Genomic DNA, 15,625 nt, shown 5'->3' with positions numbered 1-15,625 from the left:
TCTACGCTTTCAGGACAAGGGACATTTCCAGCTGGCCCTTTATGGAGACACTAACCTCTAGCAGTAGAATGGGAAGAGGCTGGAATGGAGCTGTAGGGGAAATGTGATAGAGGTCTGCAAAATGCTGTCTGCTGTGGAAAAGGATTGACTACTCACTTGTCCCTTCCAGTACAAGACCAATGGGCTATAAGGAAGCCAGTCTGAAAACAAAAGTAAGGAAGTGATCCTTCAAACAGCAACTAGGCATGGACTGTGTTGGTGAAAGTCACTGTGGCTGCGTGGGTTTAAAGGAAGAGCGGATGAGTGGACGAGCATTTGGAGAGGGATCCCCTATGGGTTACTAAACAAAAAAAACCATCACAGGGCCAAAAAATGCATCTAGTTGAGAATGGGCAGAGTCTGTGGAAACACTTTACAGCTTCCTTAGTGGTCTCAATCATCAACAGGCATCTCATTGCCACCACTGTTTTCCTTTCCCTGCGGGAGACCATGAATGTGGCCCCTCATTGACACAATTTAGGCAGAGAAGTTGCCTATTTTGGGGCAGTTGCAAAGTGAGTACACCCAAAATGCTGCGGATGAGCAAGGAAAACACTGGGGGTATTCCCTGCTACTTCTGGAGTCAGAATATGGGCTTGGGGTGCTCTGATCTAAACCAGTACAGCTGTCCTTAGGTTTAACATCCAGTCGAAGCAATGGACAATTAAATAGCAGAAATCACATGCCTGTGCTAAAAACTATGCTCCTGAAAGCCTCTGCTTGTTATCTATGAACATTTTACATAGGTCTCTGAATGTTTCTTGAGCATCTGTAATCGCTCAGAGCCTGGCTTAAGCCTAAGCTCCATTAATATTCACTATCCAGTATTTCTCTGCCTAAATACCCATGGGGCTCATCCCACAGCAGCAAAGCACCCCCCAACACCTCCATGCTGGACAGCAGTAGCTTCCACACTCCTTTGTGTAATGATGGTAGTGGTGTGGTTTTACAGCAGAGTAATGATGTGTAATGATGGTGTGTTTTGTGTGGTTTTACAGCAGAGATGCTAGTGAGGAAGGACCAAGCAGCAGTTCAGCAGTGTGGATGATGAGGAGCCAGTGCTCAAGTTCCACCTTGACTTTCTTTTATTCAGCAATGTTAACCCCCATGGTTCCTGCCCTGCCTTGTTGATTAGTCTGGTATTTAACATCCTCACCAGGAAAGGGAGGGACCAAGTTCCAAGTACATGTAGTTGAGGGGATTTTAACTTCTATTTCCCACAGTGCAGGGATAAGTGAAATGCTTGTTCTCTCTGCCCACTTTCCCAGGCAGAAGCAGCTGCAGCAGAGCCCAGGAATATTTGCCCCAGCACATGGGAATGTCCCACTGGCTTTGCCCTTGTGAGGGCTCCAAGGAGCGTGCCCTTCACACCACTCTGTGGTCCTTCCCCCTTCGTCTGCTATGTTGCTGGAAATACTTTGCCAGTCCAGAAACTAGTGCAAGTACAGAGCAAATAATTGTTTGTGTCAGTCAGCTTGGGTAGAGGGAGGGCAGTACATAGGCAGGCTCCAAATCCTCGGTCCCATCACGCTGTAGAGAGTATACCCAATTTTTTGTCTCAAGCCAAAACAGATCTGGGACATGGCCAGGAGTCCAGCACCTGCTTTTCCCAGAATGGCAGGATGCTAGTGAGGCATTGAATCCTCTTCTAGCACAGCTTGAAGACATGGGATATGCAACAATTCCCTGAAGAACTTCTCAGCTCATAGTGAGGTCGGACCTGTGAGAGATGAGAGTTGAAATCCTTCCTTCACTACGGTGAGTAACAGAAGGTGTTGCCCTAAAAACTATTTATTGTAGCAGTGAATTTTATAAACCCCGACCATTTAGTGGATCTAATGGATCAGACTACACATCCATCCTCTGCTCATATCAAATGCCAGAACTGTCCCAAGAAAACTGCAGGACACTGTGCAATTGCCTTCTCCCCAGAAACAAACTTCTTCCTAATCCTCATTGGTTCCTGGTTAGATTTTTCCTTGAAACTAAAGGGCTTATATCTTTTAGAAGTGTTTGTTCTATCTCCACAACAGTCCAGAGTTCTCCTTAATAAAATTCACATTAAAAAAAAAAAAAAGAAAAAAGAAGAAAAGAAAAAGAAAAAGACGTGATTAGGACAACCTAATCAAATTAGATCAACTATTCTGGGAACAGATATAGCACATTTCCTGGCCACACGGTCTCTCCTAAGCCCAGGTGCTCCCTAAGGTCCTCCTCCATGAGGGCCATCCCACCAGCATTGTAACATGCAAAGAGCAACAGCAGCAACCAGCAGCAGCGCAGAACCCAACCACTCTTGTAAATCCCACTGTCACCACCTGGAAACAAAGGCTTAGGGACCCACAGCCACGCAAGCTTTTTAAAAATGCTTATCAGGTTTGATTTGGCTTTGGAGCTAACTGCTACAAGATCTCAGCCTCCCCTTCCCCTCTAGCAGTCCAGACACTCGAGGACAGCGAGAACATCCCAAACCTGTGCCACCGAAATGCTCCAGCACTATGTTTGCAAGGCCTCATCTTCCCAGTACCGTCAGCAGGTGCCAAATCAAACAAGAAGCAGTGAGCACGGTGCAGATGGTGGAAATGGGCTTCTCCCCACGCACCAATGGAGACGGAGCGGTGCGTGGCACTGGCCCGGCAGCCCCTCCTTACCCGAGAGGCACTGAGCCGGGACGGCAAAGCGCTGCAGGTGCAGAAAAGCCTTGGAGCTCAAGTCTCCCCACGGATTTCCTACGTTCCTTCCAAAGTCACAATATTTTAATTGATATTTCTTGTGAGAATTCAACAGGTGCAACATAAATCCCATGGATTGTGCTGAATCCTACAAAACCTTGACTTTAATTTTGGAAGGAGGAGGGGAGAAGAGGAGTTTTCTTGCTCTTTGGGTTTTTAGCCTTGAGCTACATGAGACTGAAAAAATGCTGTATTTGCTCAAAGTGCTGCCAGATTAAAATAAGCAGCTATTCATCTTATTTTTTTTCTGAAAGGATGGTTAACTCATTGAGAAAAACTCATTGACTGCAAAAATACATTCAATTACAGCAGAAGTACAGTAGGGACAAACTTGGCTTTTCCTTATATGTCCTGGAGTGTGGGGCAAAAGCTCCTACATCCATTTCTGTCCCTTCAGACATACTCTGCAAAGCAGATGAGACAGCAGCAGTTTCAGGAAGACAACCTTTGGATTTATGGATACACACTAGAACCCTGTTAAAAACAGTTAACAGACCCATTCTGCTACGGTTTTAGTTACGGGGTGAGAGGTACTAGCAGTAACCAAGGTAAATGTAACAGCATATGATATCTTCAGCGTTAAGTCTTCCTGTATCTCCTCTTGGTTCATTCTCTACTTGACCAGTGGGTCACTATCTTCAGGGCTCCACACAGTACATAGATAAACAATGAGCAGCTAGTGAGCCAGATGTTGGAAATAAAGACAGACTTCCACTTCTCATTTTTGCAATTGTCCATGTATCATATTTCTCTAAGAAAATTCCTGATAAGGGTTTGTTAGAGGGTTTGGAGTTTTTTATGTTTTTGTATAAAAAAGGTTTTATAAACTGTTAATCTACTCCAAAACTTCAGGCCACCTAAGAAGACCATATTTCTAGCACTTACTTAGAAAGTGAGCAAGCTGATAAATTGCAAATCTGTGTGTTCTTTTCCACACTCCTATAGCCATTTCTCTGCTTTTTTACCTCATTTGCAGTTTGGTTTGAGTGCCTGGCACTGATGCCAGGCTAGTCTAACAGTACCCTATAGGAAAGAACAGAGGTCTATCTGCTGACAGATGTCTATCAATTGATGAGGGAAAAATGCTTTTTTCTTTTAAAATTGATACTAATGCTCATCACCACGACAACAGCAACAATAAAACTGCAGGTAGTAGTAATATAATGCTAACGTTGATAATAATAACAAAGAACTTTGCTGATAACATACTGAAAATCTTTAAAACTGTTCAGCCTGGAGAAGAGAAGGCTCTGGGGAGACCTTCTAGCAGCCTTCCAGTACTTAAAGGGGGCCTACAAGAAAGTTAGAGAGGGACTTTTTACAAGGGCATGTAGTGATAGGACAAGGGGCAATGGCTTTAAACTGAAAGAAAGAAGGTAGATTTAGATCAGATCTAAGGAAGAAATTCTTCCCTGTGAGAGCGGTGAGGCACTGAAACAGGTTGCCCAGAGAAGTTGTGGATGTCCCATCCCTGGAAGTGTTCAAGGCCAGGTTGGATGAGGCTTTGAGTAACCTGATCTAGTGGCAGGTGTCCCTGCTCATGGCAGGGGGATTGGAACTACTTTAAGGTCTCTTCCAACCCAAACCATTCTATGATATCCTATAATACTAATTGCACTTACCACAGTGAGACATATGATTTTTAAGGCAGAAATAACAAATTAAGTATAGGGGACAATCCCTCCATTCTTTCCATTATATGTACCAAAGAGGTACTGAAGAGGTTTTTCACTGAGGATGAAAAGTTGAAATCTCAAAAAATTTGGTAAATTAAAATCTAAAACAATCCAAACCACAAAATATGGGTCAACACAAGCAAAATGCTTATCTTGCTCCTTCTTGGTGCCTTTTGTCTATACTTTGGCTTAAAAGCAGACTGAAAAAATTTTCATTAAAAATGAAAGAAAACTTTAAAATATATGCTTAAGTGTTTAAATGCATTATTCTGACTTCCTAAACATTTTTTTCCTGATTTTTAAACAAAAAAATGAGGAAAATGGATGTTCTCTAACAGGTAGTACATGTTCATGAATCCAGAAGTTTTGAAAAATAGACAATTTGGAGGAAATTCCTGCTTAATTCTAGGCCATCTTTGCCCTCTTCTGAAAGACTGAGGAACTCTAATACCTGGCTACCTTTTACTGTACAGGTCCCAAAACACATCACTGTAGGAGTCAGCACTGTTATCCTCATTTCCCTTAGTGGAAGACTGAGGGACTTGCCCAGGACAAGCAGCAGACCAGCCATAAATCTCAAATGAGAACTTTCCCCTGCTAGTCCCAGCTTGGTGCTCTTCGGTCTTTGCTGTGGGACAAAAAATGGGTCTCTGAACTGATAGTTTATCTCTAGCCCTGAGATGAGATTGCTGCTCCTGATTTTGGAAGAGATGGTGACAGTAAGGCCCTGCTCTGAGGACCAGGAGAAAGACCAGCACTTCTCCAAAGGGAATTGCTGTGAGATGTTCTGCTGAGTGACTCAGGCAATGCAGAGGGGCCCAAAGGGAGTGGGACCAGGCATGTCCCTCTTCATTTCCCCCTAACAAAGTAGATTTATCTACAATTATAAAGAGCACAAAGTCAAAAGAATGCTACCTGAGGTTTAACTAGGGAGAAAATGGAAAGTTTAGATAAAAGTCTTTAAAGGAAAAATAATGAGGAGAATTACAGTAGACGCAGTTGCTATATGGACAAGGCAAAATATTTGACAAGGAAAACATCTCTGAGAAGAAAGCACAAGGGTAGAGCTATTATAGCCTCTGAGGCCTTTTCCCTCAGACTTCTTATTTTATAACATATTTCTAAAACACAACACCCACAACTGTTTTTCTTCATCTATCAAAGCATAAAATTGCCAGTCCTTTGACCTAACTTAAATGAAGGAAGTAGCAATGTTAGGTTTAATTAAAAACAGCAAATATTTGTACAGCTGTCCCTGGTTTCACAGCACAGAAATAGGTTTAGCATCAAATCTTACAGTTTTAGATCCCCTGGGAACCATATACAAAAACATATAGGATCCTTCTGGCTGACTTGCCAAAGCCAGAAATGCCTTTTTTTGGAGTTATTTCAGGTGGGGCTCATTCAGCCTTCCCGTTTCCAACCCACTATTTTTCTACTTGAGATTTTTCTTCTCTTTTTTTCCGTGCTCCAAACGTGGTACTGTCAGCTTGACAGGTTTGGATGCATTTGATGCATTTTAAGGTTGTGAAGAATAATAATTATAATGAAACTGAGGATAGGCTGAGAAGTTTTGACTTACCAGCAACTGTAGCTTTTTGGTGGAAATCCTGAAAGCTGGACCTGGCTGGACATTTCCAGGGTGTCTCTGCCTCTCGGTGTGGGTGTCACCGGGAGGTGCCTGGCACCCTGGCACGGGATGCAGGAGCATCAATGAGATCTGCACTGAACATCCCTGAAACCGGGTGGGGTTTGGAATGAAAGGTTTCACTCCTGGCCCTTGGTCTCCTTTTAAATTGCACATCGAAGCACGTTGTAAAATCTTTCCCACCGAGTTTCATAACGCAGCCTCCGGAGGGCTGACTCCGGGTGCACCCCACCCCCTCGGACCGGCCAGCCTTGGCAAGCCCGATCCCAGCAGGGACCGCGGGAGGATTTACACCACCTCAGGCAAAAGGCTCGCCGGCCCGAGATCTGAACCCACCCGCCTGTCCCTCCCGGGAACTTGCAGGTTTCAACCTGCCGAAGCCAGCCCTGGGACGGCTGGAGAGTAGGGTGGGGTGGTTGGCCACCCACCACGGGGCCAGAGATAAGAGGGAAGAGGGAGATAAGGGGCCAAACCGGGTTTAACAAGCCAGATCCAGGTCTGGAGTGGGACAGGAGGTGGGGAGGCTGATGGCCGGTCCAGCCGCTCTACTTGTGTCCATCAGGCATCAGGCAGGGGCTCTCCGCACCCTCCAGGCTGCCACAGCCCCCCATCCTCCCTGCAGCACTCCACAGCCTTCCCACACCCAAACCTTCAGCACCGGCAAGTCTGGCCCAGCTTGGCACAGTCTGCGAGAGGAGATGGAGGTGTCTGAGCCTGGTGGGGCTCAGGAGCTGGAGGAAGAGAGAAAAGCCCCACAGAAAAGCCCTAAGGAAGGAGAAGAGAGAGGAGACCTATCTCCTCTCAGCCCAGGTGAGCCCAGGCCAGAGAGGCTGGCCCGGCCAGGGCTGGCAAGGCATGAGACACTTCGAGAGACAGCTCTGCGCAGCAAGATGTCCCGACTAGTAGAAGCAACTTCCCGGCTTGTACAAGTAGAAGAGACTCTCCTTCTCCCTCTCCTGCAGCAGCATCCTCTTCCTCTCCATCCAAAAGTAAGTAAGACAGAGACAGAAGTATGCTTCTCTTGGGCTTTTGGCAGAAAGACAGTGGACTGCACCCATAATTGCATGCGCTGGGTCTTGCCATGCAGACTGGAAGAGTTCCATTTACGTTAATTTTCAGTTAAGCAACTTAAGCCTACAGCCTACAAAACAGAAAACTATTGACAGTTCAGTGTAGTTGCTTCACAGGGGTTCATGGGATAAAAAAACTTTTTGGCAAAATGAAGTCTTACTGACATGCTAAGTAAGTAGCCTGGAAGGATTATTTAGAGCTTTTTCAGAAGCCAGCTTTGTATGTCTAAATTTCAATAAATACACATAAAGTCTTAAACTATAAAGCTATTGTCCAGTTCTAAAAGAGCCAAAAAACAACACAAGATGCAGAGATGACCAGTAACCTGCAAGTGAAACATGACCAACCCTCAGAGCCCATGGCTATTCCAGATTGGCTCACAATATATCCCGCATATGAGACCCAATTAACATATACGTGAAAAAATCCTTAATTTTCCAGTAAATACCATGGTTATGCATATTACTCCAGGAAGAAGTCTAAGGAAAAGCCTAGGTATGGGCTTGCAATTCATGGGTTTAGTTGTTGTGGTCTAGTATGTCTCCTATATCTTGTTGCAAGTCAGTTTACTTTGGCATTGCCCAAAACGTCTTTACCTTATGATGAGTCTTGCGTGGCAATTCTTATCCAATTTTTAGTACCAAAGGTGCATGCCACAGAAACCTCATTGGCAGTAGACACCAATTGCTGGGCCAGCTGAGCTAAAACTAGAATCTGCTTTTTTACTTCTGTGTCAGCCTTCCCAGCATAGACCAGCACAATGTGGGAAGCTGGGGGATAATGAAGCAGCAAAGATATAACCACTTGAAGTCTCATCTGGTGGATAAATATTTGTGAACAAGATTTTGCTATGACTTCTGGTTTCTCAGTATTTCGGTGACGAATTTGAGATATCACAAGATACTGTTTCCATGTGTGCTAGATCCATGTACTGAGTCCAGCTGGCTTTGTGATAGTTCACAATTGGTTAAAAAACTAATCCAAGCAACCCCAAGTCAACATACAACTCACTCATAAACTCAGTCACCAAGAGTCAGAAGCAACCTTCAAACGCTTGGGTCCAAATATTGCCAGTCTCCAGGAATATCCGTCTAAGAGTCCACTGGGAATAAACACACCTAGGGATAGAAGGGGTGATATTGGAAGCTATGCATGACGTAGAAAGAGTATGTTAGAAATCACATAAAATTGTTAGACATTATTCTTCCAAAATGAGAGTACAGTGACAGGTTGGGCTTCTGCAACACCAATTTTCCAGTAAGACTTCTTCATTGATCGTTATTTAAAATAAACAAGGCTAATGACATTTGGGTTTTGTACAAACAAATGCTAGCTTGATGAAATACAGCCACCTCAATGAAGGTTTTATTTTTTTCCTCTTCTTTCTCAGGCCTACTTTAATATCTACTTGTATGAAAGCATGTGTTTAGATACCATTGGGAATACAGTTTACTTTGGATTCTGAATTTCCTAGTCTACTTGAAACTAAGTTAGGTCTTTTTTTTTTCATTGAAAATCCATTATAATGACCTGTTGAGCTCTGGGACTTTCCCCTCTTCCCTTCTACAAGGAAGTTACATAAATTCTTCACTAAGTTTCCTCAGACCATGCGTCACAGATAACTGGACCCCTTTAATTGCGAGTAGTTTCACTGCTGCAGTTTTGATTTCCAAGTAAATTGGATTCCAAGGGATCCATTTATATTACAACCTGTACATAAATTCAGATGAACAAGCCCTTAAAAATAAGCTCTAAGCCAATGAGCTGGCCAAAGTCCTTTCAAAATGGCAGCCCATGGTAGCATGTCCTTCCGCACACTTTTTTTGAAGGAAAACTCTGGAGTTGTGTCTCAGAGACACTCACCCGTGCTAGTCGTCAGTATTTGATAATTCTCATTTATTGCTACGGTTATGTCTCTTTCAGCTCCTTCTAGACAATCCTGACTTTTCTGTTTTCCATTTGTTTTAGAGTTGTTCCTTGTTTTCCTTTTATTAGTTTACAGTATCAGTATTATGGTCCTCAGCAATTAAAAGGTGGGTGTTAATTTCCAATGAGAGGTGACACCCATGCAAGAATTCGGAGCAAATCCTTTGCTAGCAATAGCAAGTGCGTTGTTTCCCATTTTGTCTGCGGTACAACTGCAAAGAGCCTGCTTAGCCAAAGGGTCTGCATGAAGATGGGGAAGGGTGAGAAGCTGGGACGCAGGTGACCGCATCACCCCACCGCCTAACCAGCTGTTTACTGGCATTGCACCCGCGAGCAAACTCCTCGCGCCTTCTGCCTCCACAAAGACGCCCTGTAATAGTGTCCGTGATTTCCCTCTCCCATAATTACACACTGCCAAAGTGAACAGAACAGCCTTTTTTTTAAACAGCGATTCTGTATTTAAAGCAGCGATGTGAGTGTGTTTGAAAAGGAAAAACGCGAGGTATAAAAGCTTCCCGAAATAGCAGCGTGCGGCTTGCCCTGGCTGTGCTCAGGTGCAGCTATGCATTACTCCGGCTTTTTGATAACATCCTGTCTCCTGTGCCGAAGTTACCGAGGGGTCGTGAGGACGGTGCTAAATCAGAAATGTGTAGCGGATTGGACTGGGCCCATCTCGACGGCAGCCAGCGGGGAATGGAATATAAATCATGCTAAGAAGTTAAAATAGCCATTCCATTTGCAAAACAGTCATGGTATTTTCTTTAAGGGGGAAAAGCAAATAGTGTCCTTAAAAGGTGCCAGATTGGCAGAGTGGGATAATAAAAAAAACCTTCTGACTGTGCAAGTTTCTCCTGCCCCTGTGCTACGGTGCTGCTGCTCTGCCCAGCACGGAAGAAGAAGGTTGGGGTGGCAGGCTTGGTGCTCCTAGCAGAAAGGAGTAGCATCAGCAGACCTGCGTATTCCCTTGCCCTAGATCTCCCTTTGAGGTGAAACAGTGCAGTTGCTCTGAAATCAGCCCAGTGGCACTTAATTTGTACAGAGAGTCAGTCACACCACCCAAGTCGGGGCATGAAGGCATCAGGCATCACTGACTTTGGCCACAGGTGAACCGAAGTCCTGGAGATGTCCTGGTCCCCAGGAGAGGAGCCAGTGAGGGCTGGTGCAGCCAGGCAGCTCAGCCAGCTGCTCGGCACAGCATAAGCCCAGGGCTCTTCACCCAGGGGATTCGCACATTTTGGGGGAGGAATGTGGAACGAGTGGCTGTTGCTAGATGACATTTCTAACGGTAGTTAATAAGCTTGTTTTCTGGTTGCTGATTTCCTGACACAAATCAGAGATCAGTTCCCAGTACAAAAGTGACTTGTTCTTCCTTATGCGAGAGATCTGAAGACTGATTCATAAATAATGGCTTAGGGGTGGCGGAAACGAGATAAATTGCTTTCATTAGAATTCGCATAAAACAGCAGCAGAGTCCCTGCTTGCCACCACGGATTGAACAAATGTGCCAGCATGCACGTTTTTCATTTTGCAGCCACCGATATTATGAAGTTGTTCCTGGACCTAATAGCTTTGAATGTTCATTTTTTAAAGTAATTAATATGAAGAGTGATCCTGGAAAAAATTGCCTCACCCTCCATAAAGTTATTTGCAAGCTGTAGGCATCAATACTCGTTTGTGCGGATATTTTTTTAAATACTGACAAATGGACAATTTGAAGTTCTTCAAGTGAGGAATTGCCTCCAAGACCTTTCTAGAAGCTCAGAGGAAATATGCTTAGGCAGTTCCATTTTATTAATATGATAGTCCTGCACTCTGCATGCATCTGCACCTGCTGTGTTAGAAAGAGGCTTTGCAGCAGCGAACCGCAGAATGAACTACACTAGGGGCTTGGGGGATTTTTTTTCCACAGGAATAGTAACTTTACAAGAAATTATTAACAACTCCACCATTCTCAGTGGTGTATGTCTTAGGAGATATCTTCCAAATGCAACTGTTTTAGAAAACAGCAGGTGACAGATGGATACAGACTTGAGGTGGGGCTTATCTGCCCCACGGAGGTTTCCTAAAGACTGAGCTGCTCAAGCTGTGTTCCCTTTAGGGTCATCAGAGAGAAAGAGGCACTCCAGATTCAGTTCATCCTATAACAGCCATCTAAGACGGGGCAGATAAACTGTTCCTATTGCTCCACACTGACCACATGCAAGAGTCTCCAGGAAAAAGCTCTGGCTTAGACTTTCATGCGCCCAAGGGATGCCACAGGAATCACTTTCTAAAATGACCATTTTATTCCCCTAGAAGTTGAGCTATTCTGAGAATTTAATCTGGAAAAATACAAAATAGGTCAGTGCAGGTGGAGTTACCAGGAATGGACATTAGGAGCTCTGGCACTCCAGCCCCTACTCCCAGTTTTTGGCCCACCGATTGTGGAGAGCATCCAGCACCTTGACCAGGGTACCACCACTGCCACTCCACCTTCAGTGGAAATTTTGTCTGCCAGAGCACATGGAGACTAAGAAAAAATGTTGAGGGTTGGCAGCAGGTTGGGGTCTAAAATTTGAGTGTGCTGAAGAAAAAAAGCAGCTGCCTGTAAAAACTAGCTGTAGGAATCTGTTTGAGGGGTCAGGTTGGCATTTCTGAGTAAAATAAAAGATGGAAGAGAGCAGTGTGCATCTTCTCTAAAGAAGCCTTTATGAAAGTGGCCTCTTCATAAATGCAAAGCAACTTGGTGGATAGTATCAATTTTACGTTAAGGTTCAAAAATAAAAGCTGGGCCATCAGAAACATCCTGAAACTTCAGCCTACCGCTGAGTGACAACTGCATGAAACAGACCCAGAGCAGTGGAAAATTTTAAGCCATAAATTAGAAAGCCTTCAAACTAGTAGGCCATGCTGTTTTTGTTCTGGAGGAGGTTCTTTATTAACTCATCTGTCTAAACATATAGATCTTGACAAATGAAAGCTGCAGGGATGATCTGCTCCTGTCCTGAAACTGAAAACACTTAAAATCAAATCACTGCAGATATTCCTGTTACCTTCTCTTAAATGGCAAAATACCGCAGGAGCTGTTGCTCTTTATCAGTTCAGCTCACGAGGGCCCTATTTCCTGGAGTTAAAATGGAAAGAATTTTCAGTCTGAAACTTTTTCTTTTCCTTCAGTTGGTTACTGCCCACTTTTACTGAAAGGAGATAAGTCAAGTTTTTATTCTCTGTCATGTATCCTAAAGCTCCCATGTGCTGGACACCTGCAAAAGCTAGCAAAGATAGCTTGTTTACTTAGTGCAATTTATTTGACCTTTTAATATATTTGAGTAAGGATTTTATACCTAAGGCAACTTCACAGAGCAGATTTGAAAGGTGACCTTCAAAGGAAACATCAAAATCTTTCTGAAAAACGAAACTTCGCAAATATATGTGAAAAAGGCTGCTTTTCAGCTAACCTCCTGACTCAGGGCTCCCTGGCTTTTTGGCACAGGGGCGTACTGGAGCAAAGAGTTCACCTTGCCCACGGTAGATTCACAACCGCTATTGTACAACACCTAAAGGCCCAAGAATAGCGTTGGATGGATGGCTAATTCTGGTATTTCCACACCAAATACCTTCTCTTTGATAGCTAGGGCAGTCATTCGGCACTGGTTTTAATGTTAACCCATATTTTAATCCTTCAGCTGCAAATCCTTTTTTTTGCTGTCACCATTAAGAAGCTGGGATTGTCTAGGTGAAGCGGAGTTTTTAAAACTGTTTCTTTGTAATTTTTAATAACCAAGGTAAAATGCACAATAAGTCTGAATCTTCATGCTTTTAAGAATAACATGAAAATTCAATTTCCTGCCAGCTAAAAGCACAGCACTCTTGGAGGTAAGAGGTGCCAAAATCCGGTGTGTAACACATGCTATGGGAGAAGGTTTTCTCACCCCCTACAGCTTGTCCTGGAGTGTTCATTGCAGAGGCATAGGCTGTGACTGAGACTGCATTCGCAGATAAATTTTAGGGTGACAGAGGCTGATCCTGCTGCTAGAAGAAGATGTCTTGTCCTCTTCACGTCCAAATGCTCATTCCCACCATTGAGATGCTCCTTCCTTTGTTCTGACACAGTCCTTTTCTAGGGCAAACCAGGCTGAGGAACCATCAGGAGTTAAAACTCTGCTTCTACTGTCTGCTACTACCCCTCTTTTAGGGAGAGGTAGGAGCATATGGAGGTAGAGGGTGATGTTTTTTCTTTTAGTAGTTGTGTAAATGTGCACTGTAGATGCGCACCACCTTACAATGCTTGCAAACCTATGCTGACCCAGCTCAATGACAGGCAGAAGGTTGCCTCTGCTGTAGGCAAGGTCTAACAGGTCCTTCGGCGGGGACTGGCTGTACTTAGCTTTTCCCTAAACACAGCAGGCAGGGCTTCCATGGGCTGAATTAAGCATGGGTAGGTGCTAGAGCAGCACTTCTCATGCTGCAGGCCATGCCATATCTGAGGGACTGGGAAGTCTTCATAATTTATTACGGTGTGCAACTGGCAGAGCTGTTGAGGTCACCTGCCTCACTGGTGATCCCGGTCACCTCGCAGGCAAGGGTCACTGCATAGAAGCGAGGCTTCAGCAAGGGTCGCTGTCACAAAGTCCCCTTGGGAGCCATTGGAAACTCTCCAGAGATGTCCACATATAAAATTTCTCTGAGGTCCTACCCTTTCCTGTCAGGGTAGGGGGAGCTGAATTGCTTGAGCATAATTACAAAAGGCCCCTCTGGTAGAAACAAAATTTTTTAAAAAAAAAAAAGCTGATGTCTAGTGAAGAAAGTGCCCCTTAAAAGTGAATAAGTGAAACTGCCACCCAAGGCTTCCTGCCAAGTCAGCTTGCAGCAGTATTTAATGGTTACACTACATGTATCTCAAAACTGAAGATGTTTCACGCTAAATCAGAGATGAACATTCACGGTTAGGAAGTTTCTGCTCAGAAAATCATGCCTAGAAAACTTGGGGAACATTACTTTTCACTCACTTCTCTTTGCTTTTGCTTTTAGGATAGCATTGAGTTTAGAAACATCTGTAGTCGTATGGCTTTACGAAGAGAGGGACAGCAATTTGAGAGAGACTTACATCAAGCCCACCAGTGTTTGAAGGCCATCATTGAGAAACTCATTTGTTCGCTGGCAGTTGTCCCCTCAGATTCTTATATCCCCATCCGATCTGCTCTGAGACAAATCCTGCAAAACCTCCTGGCGATGTGAAGCAGCAGGCTGCTTGGCTAAGGAACGAGCAAGGCATATGAGCTGTAATGGTCCTATAAAAATAACAGATAACTTGAAAGATGAATCCTGGAGATTTTACTGTAGCAACAGCTCCTGCTGACTTTACATCAGTGAAGACTTCCCAACAGAGATGGTGTTCCTACAAAGTGCTGAATAGACTTCTCATATCAAACTCACACCAAAGTCATGTTAATGAGAGCTGGGAACATCTCCAGAAGTTGCTCTGGATGAACAGGAATTCATTCTTAAACAATAAGGTCTCAAAATAAGTATGGAAAGGTGGAGGCTGAGAAGATGACCATCAGAAATCTCTTTATTTTCATCACAGCCCAGGAAAATACGTTTTCAAGCAATTCTTTGTGGAGTGAACACTTGAGAGACACAGAGAAAATATCGTGCTTAAGTATGGACTCTTTTGTGAGAAGGCATACAGCCTTCTTACACTGCAAATAAAGACAGTCTGCTAACTTTTTAATGCATTTTACTATAGTAAGCCAACAAACCAATGGAAAGGGGAAAGTGCAGTATCTTCCATTGAGAAAAGAAAAAAAAAAGGAGAAAAATATGTGGGACCAGTGAGATCAATCACTTTAAAGCAATAAAAGGTCTTGGTAGATGATCCAGTGGAGGTGACTGGAAAGCAAGGCAAAGAGGCATTAACACGGTGAAGCAAAGGTATTTATAAACTGAAGTGAAAAATTTGTGAAGATTGCTTTGCAACCCCTGTGACTATGCAGCAGACAGCATAAAACTCTGCTCTCCTACTGCCAAATCAGGAGGGTTTATGAAGTCACTTACTTCTGTCAAACAGCTGCAGCTGTAATGCTGAGAAGAGGCATTCCCCCCTTTTTGCACTAAGATTTAATGTCTGTGTGATTGCTGAGCAAGAATAACGGCTTGTAAAACTTTTTTTTTTTTCAAAGGGATAATTTAAGCTCCTTTTAAATGTGATTTGGGTAGTAGGTGAGGGAATTTTGTAGACTATGAGATAGAAAAGTATCTCTTTCCATTGGCTGGAGGAGTTAATTTCCACGTGATTTTTTTTCTTTTTTTTTTTTTATGTGTGATTGTGAACATCATCAGCTGAATACTTTCCGAGTGTGGTTCCATACTCTGATTGATTTGCCATATTTTATGTTCACACTTTAAGTGTTACACTGGTGTCATTCTCACAGCTATAATTAAGGCTACCTCAAAACACTTATTCACTGGTTCTTAGTGTGAATGCAGACAACTGCCCTGGGTTGAAATTTTGCCTGGGATGTCTCAGCTTAGAATTCCTTTAGAAATGGCAA

General features: G+C 43.8%; 1 protein-coding gene across 1 annotated transcript; it reads left to right on the top strand.

Moving 5' to 3' along the window:
* The first annotated feature begins 6,622 nt into the window (after positions 1 to 6,622).
* DLEU7 (deleted in lymphocytic leukemia 7) lies at positions 6,623 to 14,309 on the top strand. Its single transcript, XM_086612159.1, has 2 exons — positions 6,623 to 7,084; positions 14,103 to 14,309. The coding sequence occupies exons 1-2, from the start codon at positions 6,623 to 6,625 to the stop codon at positions 14,307 to 14,309; spliced, it is 669 nt and encodes a 222-aa protein (XP_086468285.1).
* Positions 14,310 to 15,625: the final 1,316 nt, after the last annotated feature.

This window comes from Tauraco erythrolophus, chromosome 1 (assembly GCF_009769465.1).
Source record: "Tauraco erythrolophus isolate bTauEry1 chromosome 1, bTauEry1.pri, whole genome shotgun sequence".
NCBI classification, from domain to species: Eukaryota; Metazoa; Chordata; class Aves; order Musophagiformes; family Musophagidae; genus Tauraco; species Tauraco erythrolophus.
This window is presented reverse-complemented; position numbering and strand designations above follow the sequence as displayed.